The sequence below is a fragment of the Solanum verrucosum genome, unplaced genomic scaffold, assembly GCF_900185275.1.
Source record: "Solanum verrucosum unplaced genomic scaffold, falcon-dt-bn FXZP01000128.1, whole genome shotgun sequence".
Classification (NCBI taxonomy): Eukaryota; Viridiplantae; Streptophyta; class Magnoliopsida; order Solanales; family Solanaceae; genus Solanum; species Solanum verrucosum.
The window spans coordinates 884,738-903,099 of NW_026020327.1; the positions used below are offsets into that span (position 1 = coordinate 884,738).

The following is an 18,362-nucleotide window of genomic DNA, read 5'->3' on the forward strand; positions in this document are numbered from 1 at the left end:
CTTTCAAAATCAGCCCATTTTACGAACAATTTTATATGGGCGAAACATAGCAGGGTAAATGGTCCATTAATGAAAAGACTGGGGATCTTTGACGACAAAAAAAGAAAGCATATGTTCCAAGAAATCCAATTCGAATAAGATAAATCATCACAATGAGGAAAGGAGAGAACAATGGAGGAGAAGTTATTTTTTTTTAATTTTCCCTAAATACAATCAGTAAATAATTAACCTATGAATTAGTGACACAGAATGAATAGAGTCTGTCTGCTTAATTCAGTTTCCTGGTTTTTGCAAAACCCATGGAATCTACTTGGCCTTGAAAGAAGGAATAATACAAACATGAAAGAATTTACCAGTGAGTGAGATCACTTAAAAAGCACAGGTCAACTAGGATGGAGAATTTTCTCATTTTAAAGTTGTACACACTACACGGTGATCAACGCGCGTACACACACAAAGAGACAGATTCGAGTTAGAGCATGTTGTCAAGTCAATTGACAGAGGACTGAAAATCAACTTTGCGACCAATCCCTATTTTGATAAGCAGATGCAGTTGTACATAGAAATATGAAGTTCAAGTTGTTTCATCAGGCCCTATTCAATTAGGTAAACATATAAAGCACAGTTTACAAATATCGAAGGCCAGAAAGGACACAAGGATTTCAACGTTGTAATCATGTGTGCTTTGAAAAACAAATGTACTACACAAAATCACAGACCACCCTTCCCCCCACACAATAGTCGAGTCAACCAAATGTAGCGTGCTTGCAGATTTCATACATGACTATGCCTCTCCTTATCAAGTTGTCCGGAGTGGAGGAGACACCAGAATGACACCATCTCCACGAACAAATAGGAATGGGATGGTCCGTCTTGTTGCCTAAAACACAATCAAGAGAATCAATGTCAGCTGATTTTGTAATCATTAGTGTGCAGAAAGAGTAGAAAATCATGCTTCCCCAACTGACATAAACATACACACAACTACTCTTGCAAAAAGCAATCCAAAATAAATACATTCTACTAATGGGGGCAGATCTAGGATTTCAACAAGATGGGTGCACTACGATTAATAGCGAATAAGGATTTAAATTTGATGGCTTCAACCTTTTGATTCTTATTGCCAAAGTGCACAAGTACTTTAGGACCCTAGTTTAAAGAATAGCTGAAATTTATGAGGTGCACACACATAACCATTGGACTCTTTAAGCTTTGGTTACACACAAATGTATTTAAGTAGTATTGAAGAGTTATAATATTGTTATACGTGGTCTAACAAAGGGAGCATGCATGCACGTGAATCGACCCTTAGGATACACCCCTAGTTCTACTACAAGTGGTAATAAGAGTAGAAAGCTTCTCGAAACTTCAGATGGAAAAGGAGCACCTATCTTCTAAGAACTAAAGTTCATTTCATCATCTAAAGCCATAACACTAGCAGAGTTTACAGCAATGGACTTGGCTCCTTATCTTTTGCACACAAACCAATCACCGAGACAACTGTTTCTACTCTTCCTTTTTTCTTTGGGGGGGGGGGGGGTGGTGCACATACATGTACCAAATTTCCTGCACCACATAGCTCTCCTTGTTAACTTCCATCCTAACCATTAATCTGAATCGACCATTCAAAACTTCTGGCTATTTCTACAATAACCCAATTCCTCTCAGTACATCTCACTCTACAGTACAAAAGGAAAACAAAACAGGAGAGAACAATGTCCTCTTTCTCTCAAAAAGTAAATCAGGCTGACTCTTTCGTTCACCTGGCACACCCAGGTCTGTGATGACCTGATATGCTGTGGATGAGATCTGAATCAGGTATTGGCACATACATGTGTTCTCTGGCCTTCTCTAGCATGATCCATTCTTATTTTAGACTATTATCTGAGTTCATGTAACATACGAGGAGAAACATATTGTTTCCATCTAGCCATATAACTCACTAATTTACACTAGCCACATGAAGGAAGCAATGCTTCGTAAAACGTTCTATTTTACTTGAGTCTTGACTAATGGGCTCCGCCCTCCACTTCTAAATTAGGTTTCTACTTCATGAGGTATACAAAGAATAGACCCAGAAAGAGTTTCAAAATTGCCTTTCTATTAAATAGCTAGCTACTACTTAAACAATGTTTTTTAACAATGGTGGTGTCCAAGGCTTATTCGTGCGCACCTTGACTATTCAAAGTACTTGCAATCTCCCACCAGCATAGGTACAGGACAACTCTATCCACCAAGGCTTAGGCAAATGGAAAGAAATCGCCTAATGTCCTAATGCTTTTTCTCTGATGGGATTTGAACCCTAATCTCCAAGGTTTTCACCTACTTCATTGACCTCTAGGCCACCTCCTTGGGTGCTAAACAATGTTCTATCTACGCGGAGACAATAAATTGTTTCACTCTTTCTTTCCTCTTTCTCAAGTACCCCTGCAGCATCACATTAGAACCGCTCAGTAACTCCCAGCTTAGGAACTACTATTACATTTTTCAAGACCCAAACATCTCCTAGTGAAAAAACCTTTTAGCAGCTTAAGTTGGAAAAAGGAATTTCCGTGATACATCTTTCGCCGTAGATGTTTCCAAGTACATAAACTGCCTCATAAATCTTGTGTACACCAATCATTCACTGGTTTCCAAGGGGGGGCGGGGGGGGGCGGTCAGACAAGTTAAAGCAAATGTCCCTTGGTATGAAAGAAATCATTGTGCATCACTACTGAATACTCCCTCCGTCCCTTTTTAGTTGTCCACTTTAGAAATGACACACAGATTAAGGCAACAATGATTAGCACAGTAAAGTTACAATTTTACCTTTATGACAACTTTTCACTTCAAAATTACAACCACTTATTTGAATTCAAGTGAAATAAATTGGAGGGAAACAACATACACTTTTACAATTTTCAAGAAGTGTAAATAAGGGTATAATAGATTGTTTCACTCTTTCTCAAGTACCCCTGCAGCATCACATTAGAACCGTTCAGTAACTCCCAGCTTAGGAACTACAATTACATTTTTCAAGACCCAAACATCACCTAGTGAAAAAACCTTTTAGCAGCTTAAGTTGGAAAAAGGAATTTCCGTGATACATCTTTCGCCGTAGATGATTCCAAGTACATAAACTGCCTAATAAATCTTGTGTACACCAATCATTCACTAATTTCCAAGGGGGGATTAGACAAGTTAAAGCAAATGTCCCTTGGTATGAAAGAAATGGTGGAGCATCACTACTGAATACTATTGAGGGAGAAATGAAACAAAATACAACAGAGTAGGTGGCCGTCAAAGCCAGCTTATTGTACAGAGCACTAGGTATAGTCCACTTTCCAACATATTACAACCCAGGGTCTGATGCTAATTGGAATGATGTATTGCAATGACCAGAGAAGGGGAGAAGAAATATATCTTAATTTCAAACCAAAAAAAAAAAAAAAGAGAAAGAGAAGGTAAGAGAAATAAAGCATACCCGAACTATCTCTTCATATGTTTCATCATCAATCTCAACTGTGGTCACAATTTCTTCAACATCACCTAGAATCATATTAAGATGCTGATCATAAGCCTGAAAAGGAAACCACATGACAGCTTAGTGTCGCCACACAAGATTTTTTTTTCAAAACTAAAATATTATTCATGTATGCTTGTAAATCAAATTGAGTTTTTGGAACTTATGATGCGTGTGAAATTAACAAGAATCAGAAAACAAAAACAAATTATAGTATCCTTAAAGCAGAGCAATAGCAAGATAATCCCCTAAGACCATAACATAGTTCAGTAATTTCCAGCAACATCATGTAATTGCTCCCATTTTTTTAACAAGGAACATCATGTAATTGTTCTTCAGCATTCTTTGGTATTGCAACAACTTGACAATAGTCTTATATTTTTTTCTCAGGACTAAGTGACCAGGCAAAACAGATATTTGAAGAAACAGGCAAACAAGAAACACAATCTCCACTTAACATGCAGGTTTATGGTATTTAATCTAATGCCTTTCCGCCTGCAAGTAGGGTTCGTTGATGATCGAAACAGGTCACTGCTTATTCCCCTCTCACCATTATTTGTCAAAGCTTTCACACCCAACCATCTACAATGTTGACACTGGGTAAAGATGCTTTTACATATTTGCTCTGACGATAGTCTAGTTTTACTTTATCTGTTAGTTGCTTCCTTTCACAGATAAGGTCTCCTTTCTTGCGTCTACTTATTTCCTTATATTCCTATTTTTCAGACATTTTATTATTCAAGAGATAATGACAAATGGAAGTTCTCAAAAGGCGTTCTTATCAGCAAAATAGGCATTCTGCCTTGCCAAATTATTTCTTACACCCACATGAGAGTGATCGTGCTGCTTTCCTTCTACTATTTTCATTCCATGTAAACATTTAGTGACTCATAACCCCATCCGAGTAAAAAGAAAGAACGTCTCCCTTGTTTTCTACTGAAATGCTAACACTACAGAAAATCACATCCTATCATGCAAAAAGAGATTTTATAGAAAAAATAGAATACAATTGTCCATATCTCCCTTCACCTCCAGCCGCTTAAAGATAGTCCTCAGTTGCTGTAGACTGCATATAATCTACACGTGTTTTATGTATTAACAGCATACCAATACATTACATAACTTGGTCATGCACAATAGTTGAAACCCGAGATCTCCCCATGTTTATATTACTTGATTGAATAATGACAGTGCATTAATATCTTTATATACCCTCTTTCCTATTCTTCATCAATTAGCACCTACCTACCATCATATTCTTTAATATATTGTTTCCGAAAGAATATTTGGTATGTCTATATTCTTGAGAACTTCATATATAACATGAAAAATCAAACCTTTAGAACACATAGTACTATATTGGAATACACTTCGAGTCATCCTCAATTTCCTACCGTAATAACACTTCGCAAGAAATGCAAAACAGATTATAGAAAGAGTGAATGGACATAGCAAAAAGAAAAAGGAGAAAAAGAGAGGAGGGCTCTATCTAAAAAGAAATAAATTTTAAATTTTAAGGTTTTATTACTTTTATTTAAATATTTTATAAAAGTAAAAGAAAGTCAAAGACACATTAATAGCAGATTTATTAACTATTATAACTGCTTAATTAATAGATGTAGAAAATAATCAATTACCATTATATTAAGGTGTGAGTTTGGTTGTTTGTTGCTTTTAAAAAAAATAAGACTGCTGCAGCTACTAGGAATCAAACTTGCGTAACTAGGCCATTCAGGAACGCCTTCAACCATTGAGCTACCAATAAAGTTAGTGCAAAGGTGTACAAACTTTAATATATAACCATATTAGGTAGCATTTATAGGCGAAGGGGGTCCACCTGACCACCCTCAGCATAACGTAGCTCAGCCAGCCTAGCGATTGATGGGCCAATGCTTGAAATCATATCCCATCAATGCATTGGCTTCTGCCCAACTCATATACTTGTGCTCCGTCAATTCCTAATCCTTCCATTTCAATTTGTTTCCTGACTTTACTTTTTATTCAGTTTTAAAAAAGAATAGCTCTTTCTTTATTAGCTAACTCCTTAATTTTAATTTTCCACATAATGTTTAAGACCACAAGATTAAACAGTATTTCTTTATGCATTGGCTTCTGCCCTACACATATAATTGTGCTCCGTCAACTGCTACTCAGTCGACTTCAATTTATTCGTCTTACTTCACTTTTTAGTCAGTATTAAAAAAAAATACTACTTTTTTCTGGTAACTCCTTAATTTTAATTCTTCACATGCATGTTTAAGACCAGTATTTTGGTATATCCAACATATTTTAGTTCAATACAGCAAGATTATATTTTCATTTTCTTAAACTCTGTACCAAGCTAAAACCAGTCAAACAAATTGAAACGGAAACCTGAACATGAAAGAAAATTGAAAACAAAGAAAAATCATAAACCCTAGAAAACGAAGCAAAAGGGGTAACAGGTACAACATAACTTACCAAGATCAAAACTTAAAAAACTACCAACGTGCATCAATGTAAGGCTCAATTCTACTATTCAACAGATAAATTATCAACAAAAGGATAGAACAAACAACGGCCAATAGAAATTGGGGGAAACAGTTAACATACATGAAGTTTGCCACGGAGTTCTCTGTCGGAGCGGAGCTTAACGTAGATTCTCTCGTCAAGACTAAGCCTTATGAGATCCAATGGCTCCTTCACTGTGCTCTCCTCTTCACTTCCCATGGCGCTTTCTCTCTCTCTTTCTGTGTAAATTTCAAATGCGATTATTTGATTGTATATTTTAGGGCTCTTTTCCCTAATTATAAAAGTATAATGAAGTGGGCCGGGTTAGGGTGGCGGGTCGTTTACAGGCCCTATCAAAGTTATAGAGAGTATAAGCCCATCTAAGTTCAATGGTCAGCCCAATTTATATAGAAATCGAGACTTCTGATTAATGGAGGAGCAGACTCAGTCATCTAATGCATCATATCATTTGATATTAAGATGGAAAATTATGGTTCTTGGGTTTCTTGTTTCAATTTATTTATTTTTGTTATTTATGTTCGGAGATGATTATATTCTTGTTTGAATTTATATATACATAGTATATGTTTTGATAATTAACAAAATGCAAGAAATGTATGATACGATAGATAAGTTGTTGGAATGACGACAATCCTTTTGATTGATCAATGCGTGTGAATTGTGCTTAGATGCTTTATTAAATTGCATCAATCTTCGAGAGAAACTAACATATGGGTAGGCTTACTGTTTTGATTCACTCAATGTGATATGGGACACAATAAAAATTCACATGTTTTAGTAGAAAATTAAAGAAATCACATGAATATAGTATAAGATTGTCTTTTCTTGTTGTCATAAGGTCAATCGTTGAACAAGGTAAATTCAATTAAACCCAACAAACATGATATCCCTTTAAATTGTGCAACCCCTCTCAACAATTTAGATATGTGAGCCAGTTGTTGCTATTGGTATTTATTGGATTAGTATATCTTTGTAAAATTATGTGAATTCGAAAGTTTGTAATAACATGCCATCATAAGTATTTAATTTATTTATAAACAAAACATAGAGATATGTGATTTACTAACTCGTCTTTAATTAGGATATCTTGATACATTATGTATGAACTATAATATGCATCTCAATTGGTAAGATTGTATAAGAGTTTATGCAAATTTTGATAGCGCTCACATGAAGTTTTCATGTTTATGAAGAAAAAAAATTAAGAAATTTAAATTGTGTGACTAAATAAAATTTCAATTTCAAATTAACCTAGTTTCAAATCATATTAAATTACTTGAAAACTTGATGAGAGTTATCTTTTTCATTGAATTTTGATACATGATTTAGAGATTCAACTAGTCTAAACTCACATAAAAATGTTCTACTTTGATCATTGGGGAATGAAATGCCCTTTATTAAAATAAACTATATACATAGAATTTGCACCAAAAAACTTCTAACTAAATATGAAGAGTAATTAACTTACACCACTTTATCAAAACGAGAGTTAATATAATGGAACGACCAACCCAAGATATGTTTTATTTGTATAGTCGATTACTCCCTCAATTTCATATTTATTTGTTCATATTACTAAAAAAAATTTTCAATTTACAAAATCAAAATAAAGTTAATTAAAAAAATTCATTTTTCTTAATTCTTTATGAAATTATAAATAAATAAAGTTTTACGAAAGTTCCTTCCTTGTTAATTTTAATATTGATAGATAAGACACATAATTAAATTGTGTTTAGAAAATCTAAAGAGTAAGTATTTTATTCATAACATTTTAAAGAGCACATAAATAAAAAAGTGAACAAGTAATATGAAACGGAAAGCGTGTTAAGAATTGTATTTGATACGTTTAAAAGTAAAGCGTGTGGGACAGTATGCAAGTTACAACCACAGATTCACTCCAAGTGGTTGATAATTGGTTCAAAGATAATTACTTCACTCTTTGGCAAGTTTGAAAATGACACACTTACTTTAGATTCCTTTTTTTTATGAATAAAATAATAATAATTTTTTACTGTCCATATTTTAAAATTTTATGTATTATTAATTATAGGAAAGTGACCTGGCGTCGAGATTACGTAAATGAATTCCATGAAAAGTATATTGATTATCTCTATGATTAGTCGTCTCTTTCCTTTTCCCAAAGGCCAACTTTATGTTACTTCCATCAACTTTACTTTTATTTAGTCCTGTCCTGGTATAATAGTGAAATTATTTTATTCTTAATTAGAAATTTGAAGTTTAAATTTTGGATATTAAGAGAATTGTGTTGGAAGCAGAGGCGAATTTAGGATTTTTCGAACAAGAATGCACCAAGTAAAATGTATTGATGTGGAAACTGATCCTTAATCCTCAAGGTCAAAAGCTCAACATTAAATCATGTGGACCATTTAGATTTCTTGTAGTACGGGTGCCAAAATATAATATTATACAAATCTTAGAAAATATATATATAAATTATCTAATTTTACGATGAGACCACGGGTGCCAGTGCCATATCTTTTGGCTCTAAATTCGCCACTGGTTGGAAGCGACATCTCTACATGGACTCATGTAATACGAGATCTGAATTTAGTAATTCAAACTTATCAACATTCCTTCCCCTTAGTCTTAACTTTAAGGTGCCAATTGAATCACGGTTAATCACTTTTGTTAATAGATTTGTTCTTTTTCTTTGTAAGTGAGTAAGTGAATTAACTGATATAAAAAGTTTATTTATTATCGTTTACACCATATAATTTATATATTTTGACTGATTGACTTTAGCGTTCCGTGTCGTAGTGACCTAAAAAAATAGAGAAAAATTAGAAGTTACAAAGAATTTAGGAGAAAATTTGAAGTTAAAGTAACTTGATAAAGCTTTATTTTTAACTAAAGAAAGGTTGAAAAGAAATTTCAAGTTTGAATACTTTGCTTTAGAAGAAAACTATATGCGATTAGTATTTAGTAATGTGTAATTAACAGCCACGTCCTGAAAAGTATTAATAGTGCAAAAGATTAAAAAAAAGTTAAAAGGAAAGATAAATAGGGTATATTAATCATTGAGAATATTTGTGTTAAGTTAAGATTATTATAAATTATAGAAGAAAACAATGAATATGAAACATGAATTATGTTTATAGATAATAGAGAACATTTTATTCTTAAAATGAGATTTTTAGCGTGAAATTGAATCAACCAACATATAAAACGAGTATGGAATATTGAGGAGAGTCTAAAAATTACATTTGCTTTTCAAAGTATTCAAATACTTTTTCGTGTTTCCTAAACTTAACTATATGAACGTTGACAATATTATTATTATTTTAATTTTTTTTTAATTTTTTTTTTAGTTGAAGGAAGTTTAATCCAAGCTATACAGAAACAATTGCTAAAAAGGGTCAAAATCAATTATAATATCTACGTATTCGTTCATTATTTCCCAATTTTCTCCACTCACTTTAACTCCTATCTATATATTTTCTTGTTTACATACCAATTTATTATTTAAGGAAAAATATCTTTTTAAACATCTGATTTTCTATATCAAACAAAGTAGTTTTTACTTAACAACAATTTAGTTGTTTTATTTGTTGCTAAATATCTAAATAACTCTTAAACTTGACACATTTGGTAAGTTAGAGTACACTTAAACTTAATCAATAACCAAATGCAACCTACTTATATTTTTAGCATAATACATAAATATGTCATTTAACTTAGCTTCAATTAATATTTACGCCCTTTTATTTTGGGTGTGCACAAGTAGGTATTCAAACTTGTATAAAACTGATCAAGTGGACGCATGCATCCTACATTACGTCCTATGTGGCAATTCACATCCTACATGACGTTTTATGTGTAATATGTCACATATAACGTGTGTGTCTACTGATTCAATTTTATACAAATTTAAGTGTTTACTTGCGCACACTCAAAATTGAAGGGCAAAAATATCAGCTCAAATCAAGTTAAAGAGCATATTCACAAATTATACCTATATTTTTCTCTTCGTAATTATGGGCCCCGCATTATAAAAAATAGATAATTGTAAGATCAAGGCGTCCAGTGACGGAGTCAGAAATTTATTAAGGGTGTCCAATGATAATGGTGTGTGATTGTCAAAATAAAACAAAAAAAACTCCTTAATTCAAATGGACACCCATTATTACCGTGCCAAAGACATAGTTTTTATGAAGGTTGTTCAACTTTAAATGTATATTCTTTATACGTAGAATTTGACATATATATATATATATATATAATGTAATTTTTCAACCAATGATATCCAATTGGACACTTTGAATTGGCTATAACTACGCCATTGAAGCCGTCCAATTATCTAATTTATAAAATATATCTATTAATACATTGAATTATATTAATAAACTAATTAAACCAACGATGTATACGTTAACTTTTCTTCTTCTTTTTTTTTTTTTAAAAAAAAAAACTCTTGTTGACACAAGGAAAAGGCAATTCCACAATTTCACCCATAAAACTTTGGTATGAAAAGAAAATAAAAGAGGAAAAGGTTGAAAAGCCAAAATGTGGGCTATATGTATGGCCGACTTTTTAAAAAATAAATAAATAAATTTTAGCAGTAGCTTTTAAGGCACAAACTTACAAAATCCCAAGTTGGAAATTGAAGATATTTTTAGAGGTTACTATTTAAAATTTTACTTCATCTTTATCTTCCACTTGTTGCTATCTCCTCAAATGGCCAAATTGATAACCATGACCCATCTCTTACCTTTTTTTTATTTTTTATTACTTATTCTGTTGAACGATAATTGTTTACGTATTATTTTGAAATATCTAATAATATTGGTATATTTATGAAATTAATGAAGAATTTTACACGTAATTTCTAATTTATTCTTATCATCAATTATAATACAAATATTATTTCATATATTTGACATTTTTATTATATCGTTATTATAAAAGTTTCATGGTCTCAATATATTTGACATTTTTTTATTACAAATGTTATTTCATTAAAAAAGTTTATTCTAAGATATAAAAAAGTATTTTTTAAGATTTTTTTTTTAGAAAGATACTACATATCACATAAAATAAAATACATTAAGTATAAAAAATTTAGATTTTATTTCTAGTTTCTAGTAGTATATAAATTAAAAGAGATGGTGATTATAGTTCGAATCTTGAAATGAATTTTTTTTACAAAGGATATTTAAATTAATCATAAAATGAAATATCAGACATCAAATAAATTCTTTTAAAATGAAACACTTAAAAGATGGATCAATTTTATTTATTTTTTCATAAATTGAAGCAATTAAAAATCTTGATTGTTCTCTTTACCATCCATTGTTGACCCCAATCTTTTCACATTATTCCAAACATGATATTCACGGTGTATCCAAGCTGTAATTTTGGACTCCACCCTAGCAAAGTTGACTACTCTTTTTATTTTAGCCCTTATTTTATTTTAGTTCAAACACAATAAAATGAATAGAAAAAAGTCAAAAAATAAAAGATAAATTTAAATTACACATGTTTTTACCAAATAAACCTTTTGACAACTTGTAAAATTTATTAACATGTCCCACTTCAATTCAATTCTTTAAAATCCCTTTGCCTATTTAAAAAGTGGTTGAAAAAATTAAAATCAATTCACTTCCCCATTCAACATTTCTTGACCCCTTAAACAAAATTTAAAAAAAATAGTTGGGGGTTGAATTTAAAAATATCCAATTTTTCAAAGAAAAAAAAAAAGAGAGAGGGGATAATAAGTGCCTTCTCCTCAATTATTTTACTACTAATAAAGTCCAAAGAGAAATTTTCACTTTGAGAAGTTTCTTTGTAAGAAGAAAAAAAAAATGCTGGAAAGTTCTGTTTTGTTGGAGAATACAGCTACTGGTGTCGCCGTCGCCGGCGCCGATGGTGAAGCGGCGGAGCTGAAGAATGACGGCGGCGGTGTTGGCGGTGGTGGTTCAGAGGAAGAAGATAAGAATTTTTCAGGTGGAAATCGTTGGCCACATGAAGAAACTTTGGCTTTACTCAAAATAAGATCGGAAATGGATGTTGCATTTCGTGATTCCAATCTCAAAAGCCCTCTTTGGGATGAAATTTCTAGGTAAAAATTTTTTGCACTAATTTTGTCTGGGCATGCAATTTTCAATTTCACACCAATTAGTCAAACTTTAAGCTGATTTATTAACTATTTTTGTATTTTCAACTGTTGATTTTGGGGAAAAATTTGAGGTTTTTGAAGTGGAAGGAGAATTAGATTTTTTTTGTGTTAATTATGACAGGAAGATGGCTGAGCTTGGGTATAATAGAAATGCGAAGAAATGCAGGGAGAAGTTTGAGAACATTTATAAGTATCATAAGAGAACGAAAGATGGTAGATCTGGTAGACAAACTGGGAAAAACTATCGATTTTTCGAGCAATTAGAGCTTTTAGATAGCCAATCCTTGTTTTCATCGCCTCCGTTAAACCATAGCCAAATCAATAGAATGGAAACAATGCCAGTGCCAATGCCTATGCCGATGACAATGATAAAACCAGCTGCTAATGGATGTCAGGATTTTAGAATGGATCTTAGTCGAGTTCGGGGATTTAATCCGGAGTTCATGTCCACATCCACGTCCACGACCTCGTCCTCGGGGAAAGAATCCGATGGTAGTGTGAAGAAGAAAAGGAAATTGGCTAGTTATTTTGAGAGGTTGATGAAGGAAGTGTTGGACAAGCAAGAGGACTTGCAAAACAAGTTTCTAGAAGCAATGGAAAAATGTGAGAAGGATAGGATAGCGAGGGACGAGGCTTGGAAGATGAAAGAAATCGCGAGATTAAAGAAAGAACAAGAAGCATTAGCTCACGAAAGAGCAATTTCTGCTGCGAAAGACGCAGCAGTGATTGCTTTTTTGCAGAAAATCTCAGAGCAACCCATTCAACTACAGTTACCAATGGATTTACCCCAAGTATCCCATAGGCATACCGAGGAACGAGAGAGTGAATCAATGAAAACTATCGTAAATCAAGAGAATGTTATGCAACAAGACAACGACAAGGAAAACATCGACAAACAAGAGATTGATAGTGCTGGTGAGAATTCAAACTCGTTTCAAACGAATTCATCTTCTCGATGGCCTAAAGCAGAAGTGGAAGCCTTGATCAAGCTAAGAACAAACGTCGACTTGCAATACCAAGACAATGGATCATCAAAAGGACCTCTATGGGAAGACATCTCATGTGGTATGAAGAAGCTTGGATATGATAGAAACGCGAAGAGATGTAAAGAGAAATGGGAGAACATAAACAAGTACTATAGAAGAGTTAAAGAAAGCCAAAAGAAAAGGCCAGAAGATTCAAAAACATGTCCTTATTTTCATCAATTGGATTCAATCTATCAAAACAAGTCCAAGAAACAATTGCCCATTATAGAAAATCCGGGTTCCAATATGAAGGCCGGAGAGATACTAATGCAAATAATAAACCAGCAACAACAACAACAGCAACAACAAGCATCAGAAAGAACAGAATGTTGAACAGAAGGCAATACAATAATGGAAATAATAGTTTGATGAAGGACAAGAAGGTTTTTCTTTTTTACTTTTGTGGTTAGTGTACCATTTTTTAGGAAGTGGGACAAAATCATTGGAGTTAATAATGTGCCTTGGAAATGTGGGTTCAAGATTCAATTAAGTGTGAGGGAGGAACTTTCCATTCACAAAGTTATTTTTACTAAAAATGCACACACAAAGAAAGTGGCATATTTTCTTTTTTTCTAGTTATGTATATTTAATCATTTGCTGTTAGTAGTTAAATAGTGTCAGAGGGAATAGTTTTAGCTTTGGTGTGATTTTGATATTTCTTTTAAGACTATATATATAGCATATAGTATACATTTTCTTCTTTTGAGGCTTTGGTTTCTCAACCATCCTCCATGAGTCCATGTGTGTACTAGTTCAAAATAGTTGATTGTGTTTGTATGAATTGAGAATATACTTTTTACATGTTGTCATATAAGGATTTTTATTTTTGTTGTTGTTGTTGAAGGGATTTATGGGTAAGAGTGAAAAAGTTGTTGTAGAAGTATACTTTGACTAAATGATTTTCAAAAGGGTCCTTATTATTGTTTCGATAGAAATATTGAAAACACCTTTGAATTTAACACTAATTATTAGTAATAGTTTTAAAGATACTTTTTTATTTGATTAATTATAATTAGATATATCTCTGATCAGCTACTTGACATAACAAGAGGTCTCAAATTCTTGTAGGAGCATGATGTCTTTAATAAAAAAATCAAAAGAAGTGTTGAAAACACTTCTAAACTTGGTGAGGATTTAAGGGTGTATGTCAGTTATGTTGCAAGATTGAGGATCTGTTTAAGTTTAGTTAATCAAGTTGGCAAATATTTTTAAAATTGATAATAGTTCAGGAATGAAACTAATAATTCACGGCAAATTTAGAAATGTTTTTAAAACTTGACAAGAGCACTCATTTAAACATTTCTATTACAGCTTGAATGTTATTTGAGTTAATATCTCAGATGGTCACTCAATTAATTTTTCAGAAAGTTATTCAATTTTGATTTTTTACTCAAAAGTCACTCAACTATGATTTTTTTTTTTACAAAGTCACTTAACTATAGATTTTTCCTCAGAAAGTCACTCAACTATGAGTGTTTTACTTACAAAGTTCAGTGACTTTTTGAGAAAAGAAATCATAGTTGAGTGACTTTCTGAGAAAAAATCGATAATTGAGTGACCATCTGAGATGTTACCTCTTAATTATTTTAATATTTTACTAACCTCACATTTGAATATGCAATCTGAAGTTAAATTTCACATGAACATTTGAACATGTAATTCCAGATTACCCAAACTTTTCAAATTCATTGTTTCCTTTTTTAAAAATATAAAAGATTATTAATAAATTTACATTTTGTAAAGTAAAGAACCATTATTTTGAAATTTACGAAAACAGATTCATATATATTCAGCTGAAAAAATTATATTAATTTTTTTTTATGACTAATCGGAAAAAAACAAAATGAAAACGTAGACTTTAAACGCAGTAATGTAGCAATTTTTTAATCAATCAATAAGAGAGAAGCCAAACTTTGACTATATTTAGTTTGTATTTGGATATGATTTAAAATTCTCATTTGAAGTTAATTTGTTTGTATACGTAATTCAAGGTTTTTTCCGTTTTTTAAGTTGTAAATAAATTATTATTATGACAATATTCAATGACACATAATTTTATAAAAAAAATAAAATTTTGGTAACTGTAAGCTTTATTACCATATATGTCAATATGTACAGAGATTTTTGAAGTTCTAGATATGAACATAGTCCCAATCTCAGAGTTCGTTCTACCACCCTTAGCACTAATTTTATAATAAATTACTAGTTGATAATAATAAATAATTTACTGTTTTCAATATAATTGTTTCACATGATGATAAAACATGATTTTTTATACAAATTATAAAATTATTAATCAAGAAAAAAAATTCTGAGATTTTTTTTAAAAAAAAAAAAGGAAGAAAAATATCTTAGGGACTGTTGGACCCCATGCTGCCGTCCCCTCACTCCCTACCGTCCATCCCATATTCCCATGCGTTTCTCGTTTTTTTTTTTTCTTTGGGAGTAAGCGTGCCTCCGTCAAAGAATTTTATAAGCAGGATTAATGATTAAGATATAATGTACGTAAATTTTATGATTATCTTGTAGAGATAGAAATGTTGTTTTTGAAAGGTCATTGACTCAACTGCAATAAATATCAAGTAACAATACACGGAAGACCAAAACAATTGTCCAAAACATAGCATATAACAACAAAATAGTGCAATAATTAAAGATCAGCACAAACACTACAATAATACTATTATAATGACAATGACAAATATTAACCCCTCTAGGTAAAACAACACTACACTACCTGCTAATTTTCTACCCTAATGCGTGTCCTCCATATTTTCCTACTTGGGTCCTTGGTAACCTCAATTTGGGTCATATTTTGTCTTATCACCTCTCCCTGATACTTCTTCGGCATATTTTTGTCTCTCCTTGTACACTTTATAACCAAACTTTTGCACCTTATCACTAGTGCATCTGTACATCTTCTCTTCACATGTTCAAACCATCTCAATCTTACTACCTTTATTTTATCCATCACGGAGGTCATTCTTAGCTTATTACGAATATCCTCATTTCTAACATTATCAAGGAGTATGACCACACATCCACCTCAACATGTTTATCTCCGCAACATACATCTACTGAATATGAAGGTTTTTTATTTGCCAACACTTCGCGCCATATAACAAAGTCGGTCTAGTGACCACTCTATAGAATTTACCTTTGAGTTTCGGTGATACCTTCTTATTAGACAAGACCCCAGATGCGAGCCTCCACTTCATCCATACTGCATCAATATGATGTGTGATATCATTGTCAACCTCCAAACTCTCCTGAATTCTAAAGAAATAAATATATAAAAGAATAATTAATTATATATATAAGTTAATTTGTCAACAAGAATTTAGATGACCTTCTCAGAGTTTAAATTTGTGATCTATAATTAAGGATGAAACAGTCCCACCATTACACCATAACCATGTCAATAAAGTCGTCTCATTTTCTACTCTTGCTTTATTATTAATAAAAAAAAATTAGTTTTAAGTTTGCCCAGCAACAAGCCAGCAACTAAACGGTGAATTTAAACAATTAATAAAGTTTACGAAAAAATTGTTTCTTTTTTTCCTTTGGACAAGATCTTCTACTAACAAGTCACTTAAATCTAACAGGAGATAATGAAGGTTTTATTTGTTTTTTATTAATGAAGATTTTAATTTTGATATTCAAATTTTAGTTATATAAGTCAGTTTATTTTGTAGGTTTGAATCTTAATTATTAAGGAAACATTTGATATAAGGGATATATATAAGAAAAATGTTGAATATAGAGTATCAATAAGTTTATTTTGTAGGTTTGAATTTTAATTATTAAGGAATCATTTGATAGGGGATATATATAAGAAAAATGTTGAATATTGAGTATTAATAATGCTAACACTAATAATGATGGTATTAGTTATGATGAGATTATTCCTTATATAATTATTTGATTTGGTATTAGAAATAACATGCATCGCATAATTTTTTTTTAAATTTAATTTCAAAAATATCCCCCACAAATAAAGTGAAAAAGATGTGGAAAAGATTTATTTGAAGAACAATTTTATCTTTGACCATGCTAATGCATACATTAAAAACTCTTATACTGCGAATATCATGATTTTTCATTTATTACTTACATGTAACATAATGTCAAATAGAGTATAGAAATAAGAAAAGATTGCGTAGTAAGACAAACATGCGATGTGTATTTGCTATACACGATTATAGTTTGAAATAAATATAATTTGTAGCTATTGTTAGGATTGAATAACAATTTTCCCTCTTCCCCACATCTCTCCTTTTTTTATGCACCCTCACTCGCCTCTCTCCTTTCTCTGCCCTTCCTCCTCGCCTCCTCCCTTCTTTCTCAATACAAACACAAATGATAATAATGGTTAGTGATACAAATACAAATGCTAATTAACAGTCAATGATACAAATACAAATGATAACTATCAACTATACAAATCTTATTCAATGATACATAATACAAATACACATAATAGCAAATTAAATGAATTCAAATACTAACACACAAGACAACAAATATAAATATAAATACACATGTCAACAGATAAATGCTCTATTTCAGTAATACAAAATACAAATACACAATGCAATAATACAAATACAAATACACATAGTAGCAGATGGATACAAATGCAAACACACAAAGTAACAAATATAAATATAAATACACATGTCATCAACACAAAATATAAACATACGGTGCAATAAATACAAATACAAATGGCAAATGCATACAAATACAAATGAATATAAATGAGTTTGTTAGTTACAAAAATACAACATTGATGCAATTATGTTTGTAGATATAAATTATATTTTGTTAATACAGTCAAATTTGATACAACATCGATTCAATTATATTCACTAATACAACTATAATTATCTATACATATATACAATTATCCATCTCTCATTTTCATATGTCCATTTAATTTCTACTAAAATTGAAAATCGATCAAATGAAATAGTTGGGAACAATAATAATAGTTGGGCCACATTGGGCTCAACCATATTAAAGTGGGTACATGAAACATATCGTGAGACCCAAAACTCAAAGACTAACCCAACAAACACTTTAACAAACGACCAATTGTTACATCAAATCCAATATACAATCAGTGTATACAGGATTATTGGCATATACTCAGGGTCGTTTAGTAGTTGGTTAGAGTTATTCGGAT

General features: G+C 31.6%; 2 protein-coding genes across 2 annotated transcripts; one reads left to right on the forward strand and one right to left on the reverse strand.

Moving 5' to 3' along the window:
- Nucleotides 1-517: 517 nt before the first annotated feature.
- LOC125835839 (sm-like protein LSM3A) lies at nt 518-6,290 on the reverse strand. Its single transcript, XM_049514942.1, has 3 exons — nt 6,095-6,290; nt 3,464-3,559; nt 518-880 (listed from the first exon to the last, which is right to left on the reverse strand). Exons 1-3 carry the CDS (start codon nt 6,209-6,211, stop codon nt 800-802), a joined length of 294 nt encoding a protein of 97 aa, XP_049370899.1. The 5' UTR covers nt 6,212-6,290; the 3' UTR covers nt 518-799.
- Nucleotides 6,291-11,648: 5,358 nt separating this feature from the next.
- LOC125835842 (trihelix transcription factor DF1-like) lies at nt 11,649-13,971 on the forward strand. The gene is made up of 2 exons (XM_049514945.1): nt 11,649-12,092; nt 12,271-13,971. The coding sequence occupies exons 1-2, from the start codon at nt 11,836-11,838 to the stop codon at nt 13,505-13,507; spliced, it is 1,494 nt and encodes a 497-aa protein (XP_049370902.1). The 5' UTR covers nt 11,649-11,835; the 3' UTR covers nt 13,508-13,971.
- The last annotated feature ends 4,391 nt before the right edge of the window (nt 13,972-18,362 follow it).